The sequence below is a fragment of the Mustela putorius genome, unplaced genomic scaffold (genome assembly GCF_011764305.1).
Source record: "Mustela putorius furo isolate JIRA1106 unplaced genomic scaffold, ASM1176430v1.1 tig00000874_pilon_pilon_pilon, whole genome shotgun sequence".
NCBI lineage: Eukaryota > Metazoa > Chordata > Mammalia > Carnivora > Mustelidae > Mustela > Mustela putorius.
This window is the reverse complement of record NW_025421505.1, coordinates 7,788,428-7,805,317: the sequence shown is the minus strand read 5'-3', so window position 1 is coordinate 7,805,317 and position 16,890 is coordinate 7,788,428. Positions and strand designations below refer to the sequence as shown.

Below are 16,890 nucleotides of genomic sequence, written 5' to 3'. Positions count from 1 at the left end.
CTAAGTTTTGGGGTTATTTCTGACCTAGCAAAAGGCAACTAATATGGTAGATGTCTATTCTGTGTGATGTTTTGTCATGGAAATGGCTCTAGATTTGCAAATTATTACTTTAGAATTTGGTTAGTTCCTATAAAACATTATGCTTACCATGACCTCTGGTGTGTATACCAGAACATAGCCACCTCCAGCCCTGAGATGTGTATTCCAGAAAACTTGTTTTCTCTGGTGTGTATACCAGAAAACTGGTTTCTCCCCAAGAGTAAATTATTGAGAGAAGTGATTAAAAAAAAATTGATACTCTCCCTTTAAACTCTTATAATACCCAGAGAGAAAGAAAATCTCTTACTCGCTCCTTTTATTTGACGTTTTGGAAAAAAAAAAAAAAACCTTGCTCCACGAAAAATCTTCAATTTCTTTTCTTTTCCTTAAAATACATGTTTTATTTAAGTAAAACACACATACAGAAAAGTGCACGAAACACGTGAACATCTTAAAGACACATTGCAAAGTGAACACACCCATGTAGCCACCACCCAGACCAGAGAAACTGAACACTCCCTGTCCTACAGAAATCTGTTGCCCTGTCATCATGACTCTCTTCCCCTTCCCCCCACAAAACCCCATCATCCTGATTTCTAATCATTTATTAATATTGAACTTCATATAAATCATACAGTATGTATTCTTTCATGTCTGTTTTATTTTGCTCAGTGTGTTTGTATTTTTCATTTAGGATTATAAACATCTTGCCTAATTGCCATTCATCCGTTATTTTTATAAACTTTAGAGATAGCCACAAACTGTAAGTTCATACCACGGAGTGAGGACACATATATTTATTTAGATATAAATATCTAAATATAGATATATAAATATTTATATATTTATTTAGAGGACAAAAACCCTTCTAAGAATTTATTGGAATTTTACTGAATCTGTACCTTCTGGTTACTGTAAGGCAGAGAGTAGCTGAACTTCTCAGGAATCCAGGCTCTGTCATTTTTTAAGCTGTGTGTCTCCAGTTAAGTTGCCTCATCATCCCAGTGTCTCTTAGAGGATTAAATGACATGTAAAGGCACTCTCTACACTGTAAAAAACAAACAAACAAAAAACAAACTACACAGGTATTTCAGGTGTTGTTTTGCTACTGGGGTTCATCTTGGGAGTCTTGGATGATGATGATTTCTGATTCTTCAGGATGACCTATCAGAACTCACAGTCTAGGATGAACGCTCCCTCGGGTCAAGGAGGACCACATTGGTGAGGGGTAGAAAGAAAGATGGGCCACACTGGGTGCTGAGATTTAGAAGACTAGCTACAGGTGTTCTTGGTTCTTGTAGGATTCATCTGGGGTGGCTTCTTGCAGGAGTTGCAATTTCCAGAGTTTGGATATAGGATTTCCAGAGTTATTCCTGCAGTGAGGGGAAGCTAGTTTGGAATAAGCGGTTAATTTTCTTCAACGAGCAAAAAAGCTCATCTTTCTTTTCAGCCGGCTACTAGCCGTCATTACGGGAAAGGTGAAGAAAATGAGGGCTATCACCCAAGGGACATTACAGTGTCCTGAGGGAGGCACTTAACCAATAAGTGGCAAGCAAGAAAAACACAGTCTCGCTAAACTTGATGGAGTGAGGGAGTACCCTGAGGATACAGAACAAGGCAGCATCATTTCAGGCTGGGGTAACCTTGGGAGAAGGGTTGGTTGGTAGGGCCTTTGGCTGCAGTGAGTGGTATCTCAGGCTGGAGGTGACCATGTTCCCGCCTCCACCCCCGAAAAGGGAAGAGGATGATTAACGCGCACGCACGCGCACGCACACACCCCTAACAGGCTTCAAAGCAGCCACCAAATCCTTCTATGTCCCTCCAGTGCGCCGCACAGAAAAGAAGTCCAGACTGTCCTTCAAAACGCCAACCCTACTCCCCGGCTCCCACACCCCCTCCTTCAGCACAGGCGGGTGGCGAAGGGTTTATAACCCACCTCTTTCTCCAGTTGCCATGGAGACCAGCCCCAGTCCTTTCATTCCTTCTGGTACCGGGAACATTTCTCCAACGCAGACAGAATGGAGGGGGCTTCGCCCAAACACGCCCGTGGCTGTGCTGGGAGAGAGAGTGGTGGTAAAAAACATAGCGCGGAGGAGCTGGCGGCCTCGAGGGCAGCGGCGGAACCAGGCCGAGGGACAAAGGCTAAGGTCAGCCGCGGTCCAAGTCCTTCTCTTTGCCAAAGTCTGGCGGCCAGACGCTGGGGGGCCCACTGTTGGGCTGGAGGAGGGTGCGGGCCGGGAGAGACCGGACGCAGCACCGGGGCGGGACGCTGGGGCTGGGGAGCGGACCCGTCCACCTGTGCGGGCGGGTGCGCTGGACCCTCCACCCACACGTCCATTGGGCGGTGCCGCCATCACTCTCGCCTCAGCAACACCGCCTTCCCCGCGGCCCAGCCCGGGTCCCCTCCCCCGCCACTCTCCGCCCCGCCCCGCCCCGTCCTGGGAGCCTTTCATTGGGCGGAGGCACTGTCGATCCTCCTTGAGTGAGGGAGACGATTGGACGCGAGGCCTTCGGGACGCCTCCAGCCTATTTGGATTGGTTTGCTGCGCGCTGGCGCAACGGAAGAGGCGGCCGGCGGAGGGTGCGCTTCTGCTTGGGTTGGACTGCCGCGGAGGAGGCGACCAGGGACCCGGCGCTGGGGGGCTGGCTCGGGCGGCAGCGGTGGCTGCTGCGGATGGGAGCGGGCCGGCTCGGCGTGCCCATGGAACGCCACGGTAGAGCGGCCGACACCTCCGCCTCTTCGGCAGGGGAGCCGGCGCCCGAAGGGCCTGATGGGCGGCGGCGGGAGCTGCTGCGGCGCCGGGCAAGCAGCGCCTCGGAGCCCCCAGTCGGGGCCTCGGCTTCGGCGGAGGGCGTCAGACGAAGCCGGCCCGGCTCCTACAGCGGCGCCCCCTCGGTCTCCCGCCAGCGCGTCGAAAGCCTTAGGAAGAAGCGGCAGCGTAAGTGCCCGGCGGGTCGTCCTCGCGGCTCGCCCTGCCCCCTTCCGGCCCGGCCGCCGTTTTTCCCGCGCGCTCGCGCGGGGACAGTGCCCTCGCACGGTGGTCCCAGGTTGGTGCATGGGCTGGCAGCCGACTGGAGGCCTCGGGTCCAAGCTCTGGCGATCGGGGTTCGGCCCTCGCCCAACCCTCTCGCGCAGTGGACCGCGCTTCCCGGTTGGGGGATTGGAAGGTCTTTACCCAGGACCCTTTCTCCCTTATTTTAGCTCCTTGGGTATTTCTTTGCCCGCAAGTCACGTGATTTTATCTTCGAGAAGGCTTCTTTTGACTCTCTTCCACCGCCGCCCCTCCCCCTAAGTCCTCTGAATCGCCAGTGTCTGCCTGTCCTGGGTTTCCAGAGAGCTGTCCAAGACGTCAGATCCCTTTAATCTGAAGATTTCGGGCTTCCTGGGAAATGGTTAACGGGCCCTTGAGTTGCTGCAGGCCTAAAATTGGATTCCGTGCTCCGTGCACTTAAGCTTTGGCTGCTTTTCTTCCCGTGAGAATTCGGGTCATCTCTCACCCAGATATCTCTTCTGTTTTCTTTGCATCTGTTTGCTGATACGATTCAGGACTAGCATTATGGGCATGAAGGCTTTTTCTTTTGAGGGAATCTCGCCTTGGCAGTTGCATATGCTTTTTCCGGGGAATCGGTTTCTCCATTTTATTATCAGGCTGCTTTTTCTGCGTGATAACCTAGTACAGATCCCCCCTCCCCCTCTTTTTTTTTTTTTAACAGGTCTTCAGTTCAGGTCCTCTGGCAGCTGTTGCTACTGTTGAAAGTATCCACTGTCTTAATACTCTGATAAGAGCTTTATCATATAGTGACACTTTACATGTGGTTAGATTCCCCGCCCCGCGCTAAATTTCTCTTTCAGGAAGTCGGCTTGTTTTAAGATTATTTTTTTATTTATTTGAAGAGGGGGCACAAGTAGGCAGAGTGGCAGGCAGAGGAAGAGGGAGAAGCAGGCTCCCCACTGAGCGGGGAGTCTGATGCGGGACTTGATCCCAGGACTCCTGGGATCATGAGCCGAAGGCAGTCACTTAACCAACTGAGCCACCCAGGCGCCCCAGTCAGCTTTTTAAATGCATATTATGAGAGTGAGGGAAAGTGGCAGGGTGAGTTTGAGGTCTTTACTGGATGCCTTAGTCCACCTGGTTTGCTTTACCTTTATCTTCTGTGATTTGGATGATTAAATATTAAATGTAGCCCTCTTTTGCTGTGAAAAGTTTGGGAGTCTCAGTTATTTTGTCGTTTTCTATCTTCTTGAAAGAAATTTGAAAACAGCTTAACTGCTCTCAACCTATACCATTTCTAGAGCCAGTTACTTGGTTTGTATCTTATTTGAGAAGCATCTGATTTTTAAGCATTGCACAATGTTAGTTCCTTACTGGTTTCCTACTACATGGTTACAGATGGATGTAAATTCCAGGGATTCAGCAAATAAGAATTCCAGCCATGGAGCCAACCGTTTTTAGACCATTGGCCATAAGGATCTAAATAAGTATTGTATTTTGGGTGTTTGCAAGGGTCAGGCACTCTTCTTAAAATTTTTAGGCATTCTTCCGAAAGCTTTAATAACTTCTTAGTACTCCTAACTGAGGTAGGTGGTAGTATTCCATTTTACAGATGAGAAAACTGGGGCACATTAGCCTTGTATAAAATGGCTTGTGAGTGGTGGAATAGAAGTGTAGATTGAGGAAGTCCAGCTTCATACATCCTCTTAACCAACTATGCTTTATTGAGTTATTTTCAGTTAGCTGTTTTCTTCATTGTTGCATTATATCCATCTTTTGTGTTCGAGGCTTACTTGAGGTGAATATTTCTAGGTCCTGTCGACGTACTTCCAAATATTGAGTATAGAAATGACCTTGGGAGTTCAATGCAGATTCCTGGGGTCCATCTCTATTTGTTTGAATCAGAATCTGGAGAGGGTTCTAAGAAGTTGCATTTTAAAACTCATATCATTTAGGTACAGGTGTCTCAGAGACAGCTCTGGAAAACTCTGGTTTAAACTGTCTTGGGTGTTAGGGGTGGCATGTAAGGTGGTTTTGAGATGTCTTTTAAGGAACTAAGACCGTTATTCGTGTTGTAGGGCTTACTTTTTTATTTTTATGTTTGGTGCTTGTCATGGTCTGCTTTACTGCTTTCTCTGATAAATCATGAAAAGCCATCTCAGGTAATGAGAACTGCCAAAGAAATAAACAAGGTATTGTTCTTTCTTCCATTTATTTTTTCTTTTATTATCCAGTGGTGCTCCGGGTTCAATGGAGAGAGAGCCTGTTGATTGCTGAACCCTTCAAGAATGGCTTTAACTTTGAGAGAATTCAGTGAAGACTAAATCTCTGTATTTATCTTTGGGAAAGTTGGCTATAGGTTAGTGCCACCTTTCTTTTATGGTTAGCCCGCCTCCTTCTGATGTCCTTATACTACTTGACTAAAGGAGACTAGTCATCATTTGAAACAAGGAGGAGCTGCTCAGTTTATTTTAGGAATTCTTGTGGTCCTGATTATAATCTTGTTCTGCTACACATGTTTCCTAGAGCAGTGTGATTCTCAAACCTGTTCTCATCCCAGACTTACATAGACATTAGGGATGAGGCTAGGCATGTCTGTGTTTAAGAAGTTCTTCAGGGACGCCTGGGTGGCTCAGTTGGTTAAGCAGCTGCCTTCGGCTCAGGTCATGATCCTAGCATCCTGGGATCGAGTCCCACATCGGGCTCCTTGCTCCACGGGGAGTCTGCTTCTCCCTCTGACTCTGCCTTCCACTCTGTCTGCCTGTGCTCGCTCTCACTCTCCCTCTGAAAAATAAATAAATAAAATCTTTAAAAAAAAAAAGTTCTTCAGAAGTTTTATTATTACTTTTTTATTATTATTATTTTTTAAAGATTTTATTTATTTATTTGATAGACAGAGATCACAAGTAGGCAGAGAGGCAGGCAGAGAGAGAGAGAGAGGAGGAAGCAGGCTCCCTGCTGAGCAGAGAGTCCGATGTGGGCCTGGATCCCAGGACCCTGGGATCATGTCCTGAGCCGAAGGCAGAGGCTTAACCTACTGAGCCACCCAGGTGCCCTCTTCAGAAGTTTTAGATTAGATGGTGTATGTCTCATAGGACTAAGAAATACCAAGTAAAGATTGATCTAAAATGATGGAAATAAAGATGCTAATGATGGTTATGTACTGCTTACTTGTGTTAGGCCTTGTGCCAAATATTTTATAAACATAACATTTAAGTCTCCCAAACTATCCTGTGTAGTAGGTTTTTTTTTAATCCTTAGTTTCCAGATGAGGAAGCAATGTCAGTGAAATTTGTCCTTTGTCCAAGGGTGAATAGTGAGTTAATAACAGAGCTGTCTGTTTTTTTTTTTTTAAAGACTTTATTTATTTATTTGACAGAGAGATCACAAGTAGGCAGAGAGGCAGGCAGAGAAAGAGGGGGAAGTAGGCTTCTCGCTGAGCAGAGAGCCCAATGCAGGGCTCGATCCCAGGAACCTGAGACCATGACCTGATCCAAAGGCAGAGGCTTAACCCACTGAGCCACCCAGGTGCCCCAACAGAGCTGTCTTTTGATTCTAGATGTCTGACTTTAGACCTAATGTTCTTGACTTTCCCCATTTTTGAGTGAGGGAAGTTATGTGCAGTGTAACCTAGAGCAGTGGTTCTCACATGGAATCACTCAGAAGCTTAAAAAAGAATAAACCCCTTCAGGTCTGCAAACGGGTCTAAGAAATGCTTATGTTTAATTTTAAAAATTTCATTGAGGCTCGGTTAAATACAGCAAAATGTCCAATTTGACAAATGTATACAGGCATGTAACAAGAGAACATGCATTTCAATCAAGAGTCCCGGATGTACAGCAGATGTGTAGGAGGTGTGGGAGGTTGGGATGACAGTATCCCATGGGTGGGGAGACAAGCTGGATCTTTGAAGGTGACTCTCAAGCATGGTGTAGTATGCCAGTGAAGTCTTGGGACATGCTTCTTCTGGATTCATACCATTCATGGAGTATCTATCCTTAACCACCATTGATCTGAAAAATAAAGCTTTTGTTTATAGTTTGACAATACTAGCCTGGCAAGTGGATTGCTTTTCCTCAGCTTTTTGGGAGCATCGGCTATTGGCAGGATGGAATTGGTGCTGGGGCCCTGGGAGATTGTCCCTTATTCAGTGTTTCATCTTCAGCTGGGGATTTAGGGAAGGCTGCATGTTAGGAGCTCAGGAAAAAAGATTTCTATTTTCTTGTAGCCTACTTTTGAGAGAATGGGAGAGGATGCTTTTTAACCTCTTTATCAACTTTAAATCTAAATGAAATCAAAGTAAGCCCTTCATTTTGGATGTATAACATGTGCAGCATTAAGCAGGACCTAAAAATAGTCCAATTATGTAGCTGTGTAAAATGGTACAGTATGTTATTTTAGGGGCTATATGTGTGAATCATGCATTTAGGTAATATGATTGTTCATTGTTGGCATCCCCACCCTCTTTTTATCTAGGGGTACCCTAGGTAAGAAGTGATGTATGCTTTAAAATATTTTTTTGCTTAAACACATATTAAAAGGAGAGAGAATGAATACAATAGACTTGTAGGCTGTTAGAGAGGACCTTATTAGGCAGAAAAGAATAGTTATTTGAATGGTCATTTAAAAGACCAGTGATGTTTTTTGGGCTTACATTTATAACCTAGGGAGCATTTTTCAGGTTCATGTTGTTGAGGTATCTTTAACTTCAGGCACTGTTCTTTCTCAGTTTATTGTGTTGTTCCTCACTTTATGTCAGCAAGACTGACTAGCTTGTGAAAACCCCTTTTCTAAATAATGTCTTAAAGTTTGCTTTCTGAAAGTGGGAGCCATCTTTAGTTTTTAGTAGTTTGCTAGGTTTCATGTGTTTATATTTCCTGAACATAGAGATTATTCTTGAGTCTGCTGGTTTGAAAATCTATAATATTTTTTAAGAATTAGGGAAGGTGGACTAATTTAACTTAGTCTCCAAGTTAAAACTATTTTAAATAAGAATAATTATTATTGGGGCACCTGGGTGGCTCAATGGGTTAAGCTGCTGCCTTTGGCTCAGGTCATGATCCCAGGTTCCTGGGATTGAGTCCCACATCGGGCTCTCTGCTTGGCAGGGAGCCTGCTTCCTCCTCTCTCTCTGCCTGCCTCTCTGCCTACTTGTGATCTCTGTCTGTCAAATAAATAAATAAAATCTTAAAAAAAAAGAATAATTATTATTAAAGTATGTCTTTTAAGGTGAGGCCAAGGATTGCTGCCTAGACCAGCCTAGAGGTTTGGGTTTGCAATTCTTAACTAGATGTGGTCTAGTAAAGATGTCATTCATAATGGTGGAAATTGAGCACACTTCTATAAACCGTTTATTTCCTATTGGAAAGCATTTCAGTTGTTGAAACTCATTATGACACAGACATGGTGCTGCAACCTGTGAGGGAGCGCTTAAATTCTTTCTGGAAGCTTGTCCTAAGGCAAGTGTGAATTGTCTAGACTGAGTACCTTGAGGCCTTTAATATCAAGAAATAGGCTAAGGGTTGCAAACCCACTAAAATATCTGTGAAAATTAATGGAATGACTCATGAATTAGAAGTGATAAATAGGTGTTCTGTTGGTGAGATACAAAGACTGATGGTATAGCAAAAGTTCATTTTTCCGTGACTTTTCCCAGCAGAAGCACAGTGTTCTGAACAAGGATTGGAAAGCTTATTCCAGTTTTCATTTTATTAGGGCATCTGGGGCAGTCTTGCAGTCAGTGATAGGAATCTAAACCCCTTTGGACAGGGTGAATTCTGTGGCCCGATGCAGTTCTCTCAGCCATTATCAAAGAGCATGTGTCTAATGAACCTCCCATGCTTCTCAGTGTTTCTGTGTTCTTGGATATGTAAATGGTTCAATGAGTACACAGAAAAATCCTGAAGCCATTAGAGGTTATAATAAACATATGAACTGAGCTTTGCTTAAGATTCCTTATTTTTCTTTATATATTGTTGATCTTCCTGATTTTTTTTTTTTTTTTTTAATTCATGTGAGACAGCTTGAGCAGGGGAGAGAGGGAGAGGGAGAAGCAGACTCCCTGCTGAGCAGGGAGCCCTGATGCAGGGCTGGATCCCAGGACCTGGAGATCATGAGTAGAGCCGAAGGCAGGCGTCCAACCATGTGAGCCACCTAGGTGCCTCCTTCCTGATTATTTAAAATATTATTTTTATTAAACTTCTTTTTAACTTTATTTTCATGTTAACTCAAGAATATGTGTTCTTTGCTCTTAGGTTTGTATAGATACTTGTGGAAAGAGGCTTGTTGAAGGTTTTAGGAAGTCTGGATTTGAGTCCCACCTCTGCCTTCTCTTGACTGGACCTTGGGCCCTTTTGCACTTCTGTTTTCTTCTTGTTGTTTTGGTTTTTTGAGGGGGTGGGTGAGGAGGGGCAGAGAGATCACAAGTAGGCAGAGAGGCAGGCAGAGAGAGAGAGAGAGAGAGAGAGGAGGAAACAGGCTCCCCGCCGCACAGAGAGCCCGATGCGGGCCTCGATCCCAGGACCCTGAGATCATGACCCGAGCCGAAGGCAGCGGCTTAACCCACTGAGCCACCCAGGCGCCCTTTTTTCTTTTTTTTTAAGATTTTATTTATTTGACAGAGAGAGAGCTCACAAGTATGCAGAGAGGCAGGTGGAGGTGGGGGAAGAGGTGGGGGAAGCAAGCCCCCCGCTGAGCAGAGAGGCCGATGCGGGACTCAATCCCGGGACCCCGAGACCATGACCTGAGCGGAAGGTAGTGGCTTAACCCACTGAGCCACCCAGGCACTCTAAGAGAGAGAATCTTAAGCAGGTTCCACACCCTGTGCAGAGCTGGACATGGGACTCACTCCCAGCACCCCAAAATCATGGCCTGAACCAAATCAAGAGTTGGTCACCTAACTGACTGAGCCACCCAGGCACCCCTACACTTCTCTTTATCTGTGAAGTGGGATGATTATAATATTTGCCTTATATGGTTGTTGCAAGCATTAAATAAGCTATACAGTCAAGTACTTGGCTGTTAACAATTGATCATTTAAAATATAATAGCCATATATTAATGCTTTGGTTTTTTAATCTAAGGAAATGGGAGTAAAGCTTAATTTTTTTTTTTTTAAAGATTTTATTTATTTATTTGACAGACAGAGATCACAAGTAGGCAGAGAGGCAGGCAGAGAGAGAGGAGGAAGCAGGCTCCCTGCTGAGCAGAGAGCCCGATGTGGGACTCGATCCCAGGACCCTGAGATCATGACCTGAGCCGAAGGCAGCGGCTTAACCCACTGAGCCACCCAGGCGCCCAAGTAAAGCTTAATTTAAGGACTAATCTTCCATAGGTCTTAGATGTCCACACCTTCGGATTCCAATATTGTTGATGTGATACGTTTGTTGATGGCGTGCTGTGTCTCTGCTAAGTGCGATGGTGGTGGTGATGGTTAAAGGAATGGTGCTGCAGATAGGAAAACAGGAATCAAATCTCCTCGCTTCCATCATATCCAGTGCTGTTGTGTGCTTGGGCGAAGAAACTTTTCCTCTAGATGCCAGGGACAGACTTTGCATGACTTGTGCCAGGTTGGTTTAGGCCTGTCACTGGCAGTGGAATTTTTGGAGGTGTAAAAAAAGTTCAGGACTATCCCTGGGACTGAGGTGGAATGGCTGCTGGGGAGTCAACTACAGTGTTCTCTTTAGAACTGCACTGACATGGTTAGATTAACTTGGGGAGAATTGACATTTTAGTAATACTCAATATTCTCTTCTGGAACAGAATAATCCTCTTTCACTGCTATGATTTTCAGTATACTATTTTAATAGTGATAGTACATATTTAGTATTATGATTTATTTCTAAATATTATTATATGTGACATTTTCCATGTCATTTTCATGTTGGGTTTTTCTTACATAGGAACAGCTATTGGTATTTATGTTTTTTTAATCCATGTACTTAAAATTTTTTTATTCTTTTATTTTAATTGAGTCTTTTAATTTTTATTTCTTTGGAATATATTGAGGTAATTTCTAATGTGAAAACCATCTTTTGCGTTACTGAGAAGAATCTTTGTTGACCATTGTGTATTACTCTTAGTGCATAAGTGAATTCTGTTTAATAATTTAATGCATTTTATTGTGAGATACTTCTTTCTATTTTTGAAATGAGGTTAGAATAACTTGGGAATCTTTTTAGATTTTTTTCTGTACTCTAGAAGCTCTTAGAGGTTTGGCTGGAAACTATTAGGGACTCAGACTTTCTTGCTCTTGTTTGGGTGGTAGATCTTCGATACCCTTTTAAAATTTTCCAGTACTTTTGATTTGTGATTTTGATCTTATTTTGAGCCACTTTTTGTATTCCATTTTTATTGCTAATTTTCTGTTTAGTGTACTTTTTAAAACATTTTTTTATTTGAGAGAGAGGGAAAACACAAAAGGGGGGAAGGGGCAGGGAGAGAGGGAGCTGAGCAGGGAGCCCGATGTGAGGCTTGGTCCCAGACCCTGAGATCATGACCTGAACTGAAGGCAGACGCTTAACCAACTGATTCACTCAGGTGCCCCTGTTTAGTGTACATTTCAAACATTAAAATTGTATATTGTCCATTTGTACAAAATAGTATGCTTGCACAGTCTCTGGTTATATACTTAAAGATTTGAGAGAAAGTGGGCTGGAGTGAGTGCTATGAGTGGGGAACTTGACGGGGGCAGAGACAGAGGGAGAGGAGGAGAGACAGGGAGAGAAGTGGACTCACCACTGTGTGCAGAGCCCAACAGGGGGCTCAGTTTCATGACCCTGAAATCATGACCTGAGCTGAAATCAAGAGTTGGTCTCTTAACTCTGAGCCACCCAGGTGCCCCATGACTATATACTTTTTCCTTTACTTTTCTCCTTCCTTCCTTCCTTCCTAGGAAAAGTTGCATCTAGATATACCTAACAGAAATTTGTTTGTTTTAATGACTTTTCCAAAGCTTGATTTTCATTCATCAGCTCTCCTGTGGCTTTGCTCTTGATGATGTTTTTCTCATTTCATTTACATCTTGCTTTTATTTTTAATAATGTCCTTTTGCTTTGGGTGCTTGGTTGGTGTAGTCGGTTGAGTGCCTGACTCTTGGTTTCAGCTTGTATCCTGATCTCAGGGTCATGAGATTGAGCCCTGTGTTGGGCTCTGTGTTCAGCATGGAGTCTGCTTGAGAGTCTCTCTCCCTCTCCCTTTTCCCACTCATGCGTGAACTTGTTCTCTTTCACTGTCCTAAATAAGTGAATAAATCTTTAAAAAAAATAATTCCCTTCTGCTTATTTTGGGTCTGTTTTATTCTTTATCTAACATTTCATTGTATGTGACATTGGCTTTTATTCAGGTTTCTTCTTTTTTTAATCCATTTGATAAACATTTAAACCTAGAAATTTCCCTTTGGATGCCACCTTGGGTATATCCTATTGATTTTGATACATACTGTTCTTATTGTCATTTGTTTAAAAGTTTGTTTTGATTTCCTCTTTAATTTCAGAGTTAAAAGAAGTTAAAAGAATTTCAGAGTTAAAAGAAATCTCTCCCAGGCGGAGAGATTTAATTTTATGTTTGTCGGATTAATTTATAATGTTGAAGTATTGTGGAAAGCAAATGTTCTTTGGAATTTGAGGTCCTTTAAGATTGTGCCTTTAGTTTTTTGTATGGTTTATGGGTGTTTGAAAAGAAAATATATATATTTTTTGATACAGAGTTATTTATGTTTCATAGATCCACCTTATTAGTTTGATAGTCAGATCCTCTATACCTTTATTTTTTTTGTGTGTGTGTGTGTGTACAAATTTCTGTGTCATTCTCAAGTTATAGTGTAGATTTATCAATTTCTTCTTGTTAGTGTTTTTGATGCATTTGTTAGGGCCCTGTCAATTCTGCTTCTTTTATGTACATGATATAATTTCATTTTGTTCTCTTTTAATGCCTTTTGTTTGCTTGATTTCTTTTTAGTGTGCATGTATTATATTTACTTTCTGTTAACATTTGCTTAATACAGCAGAGTAGCATTGTTCAGGCATCATTTTGGTTATCCACATTGAAGTATATAAATGTTAGAAGTCAGTTTAATAAATGGTGCCAGTGATTCTACCCAACAAATTGGTCAGTGAATATATAATTTCAAGTGAGTATAGGATGGGAGTGGTGAATCCTGTTTCCTTGGTAGATTGCTGTTTGGAGGGGCACATCTCATGTGAGCGTTAAATGCAGTGCTGGTCTTGAAACATAAGGTTTGACTTGAACTATACCATGGTTCCTAAATGTAATTCACCTGGTATATCAGTCTCCAGTGAGGTGCTTAATATTTTGATATGAACACTTTTGTTTTTAAAAATTTTTATTTATCTATTTGACAGAGGGAGAGAGCGCGAGAGAGCAAACACAAGCGAGGGAGTGGGAGAGGGAGAAGCAGGCTTCCCACAAAGCAGGAAGCCTGAGGTGTGGTTTGATTCCAGGATATCAGGATCTGAGCTGAAGGCACATGCCTAACGACTGAGCCAGCCAGGTGCCCTGATATGAGCACTTTTGATTGAATGCTCTTTTTCATCTTAAAGCACAATGGACTCTGTTGTGGGTGGTTTGCCATTTATTTACCTTCAGTCTACTTGTCATCTTTTTTTTTTTTTTAAACTTTAATAGAAATTTGATTAGTTTTTTTTTTTTTTACCATAATTACAAACTATGCCTGATGTCTTTTAGAGTTTAAATGAGAGAATATTTCTAATACATGAGTCCCATTTGGTTAATAAATAGTATAAAATATTAACAAATTAAAAAAATTGTATTATTTTTGTAAATTAACATATAATGTATTATTTGTTTCAGGGTTACACGTCTGTGATTCATCAGTCTTACATAATTCACAGCACTCACCATAGCACATACCCTCCCCAGTTCCATAACCCAGCCACCCCAGCCCTCCCACACCACCAGCAACCCTCAGTTTGTTTCCTGAAATTAAGAGTCTCTTAGGTTTGTCTCCCTCCTCATCCCATCTTTTGTCATTTTATCCCTCCCTACCTGCCATGACCCTCCGGCCCTGCCTCTCAAGTTCCTCATATCAGAGAGATCGTATGATAATTGGCTTTCTTTTAGTGACTTATTTTGCTTAGCATATTACTCTCTAGTTCCATCCATGTTGCAAATGGCAAGATTTTTTTTTTAATGGCTGCATAGTATTCTAGTGTGTGTGTGTGTATAAAACATCTTTATCCATTCATCTGCTCATGGACATATAGGTTCTTTTTATAATTTGGCTATTGTATAGGTTTTTTCTATAGTTTGGCTATTGTGGAAATTGGTGCTATAAACATTTGGGTCCACATGCCCCTTTGGATCACTATGTTTGTATCTTTAGGGTAAATACCCAGTAGTATGATTGCTGGGTTGTAGGGTAGCTCTATTTTGAACTTTTGGAGGAAGCTCCGTACTGTTTTTCAGAGTGGCTGCGCCAGCTTGCATTACCATCAACAGTGTAGGAGGGTTTGCCTTTCTCTGCATCCTCACCAACATCTGTCATTTCCTGCCTTGTTGATATCAGCCATTCAGACTGGTGTGAGGTTGTACCTCACTGTGGATTTGATTTGTATTTCTCTGATGGTGAGTGACGTTGAGCACTTTTTCATGTGTTTGTTGGCCATCTGGATATCTTCTTTGCAGAAATGTCTGTTCATGGCTTCTGCCCATTTCTTGATTGGATTATTTGTTCTTTGGGTGTTGAGTTTGATAAGTTCTTTATAGATTTTGGATACTAACCCTTCATCTGATATGTCATTTGCAGTTATTTTTTCCTATTATGTCAGTTGTCTTTTGGTTTTGTTGACTGTTTCTTTTGCTGGGCAAAAGCTTTTGATCTTGATGAAGTTCATTGATGAATAGTTCATTTTTGCCCTAGCTTCCCTTGCCTTTGGCGATGTTTCTAGGAAGAAGTTGCTGCAGCTGAGGTCGAGGAGGTCGCTGCCTGTGTTCTTCTCAAGGATTTTGATGGATTCTTGTTTCACACTGAGGTTGTTCATCCATTTGGAGTCCATTTTTGTGTGTGGTGTAAGGAAATGGTCCAGTTTCATTCTTCTGCATGTGGCTGTCCAATTTTCCCAACACCATTTGTTGAAGAGACTTTTTTCCCTTGGGCATTCTTTCCTGCTTTGTTGAAGATTAGTTGACCGTAGAGTCGAGGGTCCATATTTGGGCTCTCTGTTCTGTTCCATTGATCTATGTGTCTGTTTTTGTGCTAGTACCATACTGTCTTGATGATGACAGCATTGTAATAGAGCTTGAAGTCTGAAATTGTGATGCCACCAACTTTGGCTTTCTTTTTTTTTCCTCTGGCTTTTCGAGGTCTTTTATGGTTTCATATAATTTTTAGGATTATTTGTTCCATTTCTTTTATTTCGATAGGGATTGCATTAAATGTGTAGATTTATAAAGGTAGCATAGACATTTTCATAGTATTTTTTTTTTTACAAGATTTTATTTATTTGACACAGAGAGAGATCACAAGTAGGCAGAGAGGCAAGCGGTGGGAGAAGCAGGCTCCCTGCTGAACAGAGAGCTCGATGTAGAGATCGATCCCAGGACCCTGAGACTATGACCTGACCTGAAGTCAGAGGCTTAACCCACTGAGCCACCCGGGCGCCCCACATTTTCATAATATTTGTTCTTCCAATCCATGAGCATGGAATGTTTTCCCATTTCTTTGTGTCTTCCCCAGTTTCTTTCATGAGTGCTTTATAGTGTTTTGTCTGTTTGGGTTAGGTTTATTCCTAGGTATTCCTAGGTTTTGGGTGCATTTGTAAATGGGATCAACTCCTTAATTTCTCTTTCTTCTGTCTTGCTGTTGGTGTATAGAAATGCAACTAATTTCTGTACATTGATTTTATATCCAGACACTTTACTGAATTCCTGTATGAGGTCTAGCAGTTTTGGAATGGAATCTTTTTGGGTTTTCCACATAAAGTACCGTATCATCTTTGGAGTGAGAGTTTGACTTATTCTGTGCTGATTCAGATGCCTTTTATTTCTTTTTGTTGTCTTAATGCTGAGGCTAGTACTATGTTGAATAGTAGTGGTGATAGTGGACAGCCCTACCATGTTGCTGACCTTAGGGGAAAGCACTCAGTTTTCCCCATTGAGAATGATATTCGCTGTGGGTTTTTCATAGATGGCTTTGATGATATTGAGGTATGGACCCTGTATCCCTACACTGTGAAGAGTTTTGGTCAAGAAAGGAAGCTGTACTTTGTCAAATGCTTTTTCAGCATCTATTGAGAATATCATTTGGTTCTTGTTCTTTCTTTTATTAATGTATTGTATCACATTGATCTGTGGATGTTGAACCAGCCTTGCAGCCCACTTGGTCGTAGTGAATAACCCTTTTAATGTACTGTTGGATCCTACTGACTAGTATTTTGGTGAGAATTTCTGCATCCATGGTCATCAAGGATATTGGTCTGTAATTCTCCTTTTTGACAAGGGTCTTTGTCTGGTTGTGGTATCAAGGTAATGCTGGCCTCATGAAAGGAGTTTGGTAGTTTTCCTTCCACTTCTACTTTTTGGAATAGTTTCGGGAGAATAGGTATTAATTCTTTCTTAAATGTTTGGTAGAATTTCCCTGGGAAACCATCTGGCCCTGGGCTCTTGTTTATTGGGAGATTTTTGATGACTACTTCAATCTCCTTACTGGTTATGGGTCAGTTGAGGTTTTCTGTTTCTTTCTGGTTCATTATGGTAGTTTATATGTCTCCAGGAATGCATCTATTTCTTCCAGATTGTCAAATTTGCTGGCGTATAGTTGCTCATAATATGTTCTTATAATTGTTCTTTGTATTTCTTTGGTGTTGGTTGTGATTTCTCC

At 42.4% G+C, this 16,890-nt stretch overlaps 1 protein-coding gene across 1 annotated transcript in view; it reads left to right on the top strand.

Annotated features, from left to right (window-relative positions):
- The first annotated feature begins 2,057 nt into the window (after positions 1–2,057).
- The window catches only part of PANK2 (pantothenate kinase 2), a 43,517-nt gene continuing 28,684 nt past the window's right edge, over positions 2,058–16,890 (top strand). The window contains 2 exon segments of the mRNA XM_045086057.1: positions 2,058–2,186; positions 2,222–2,978. Of these exon segments, the coding sequence (XP_044941992.1) occupies positions 2,058–2,186; positions 2,222–2,978 (886 nt within the window).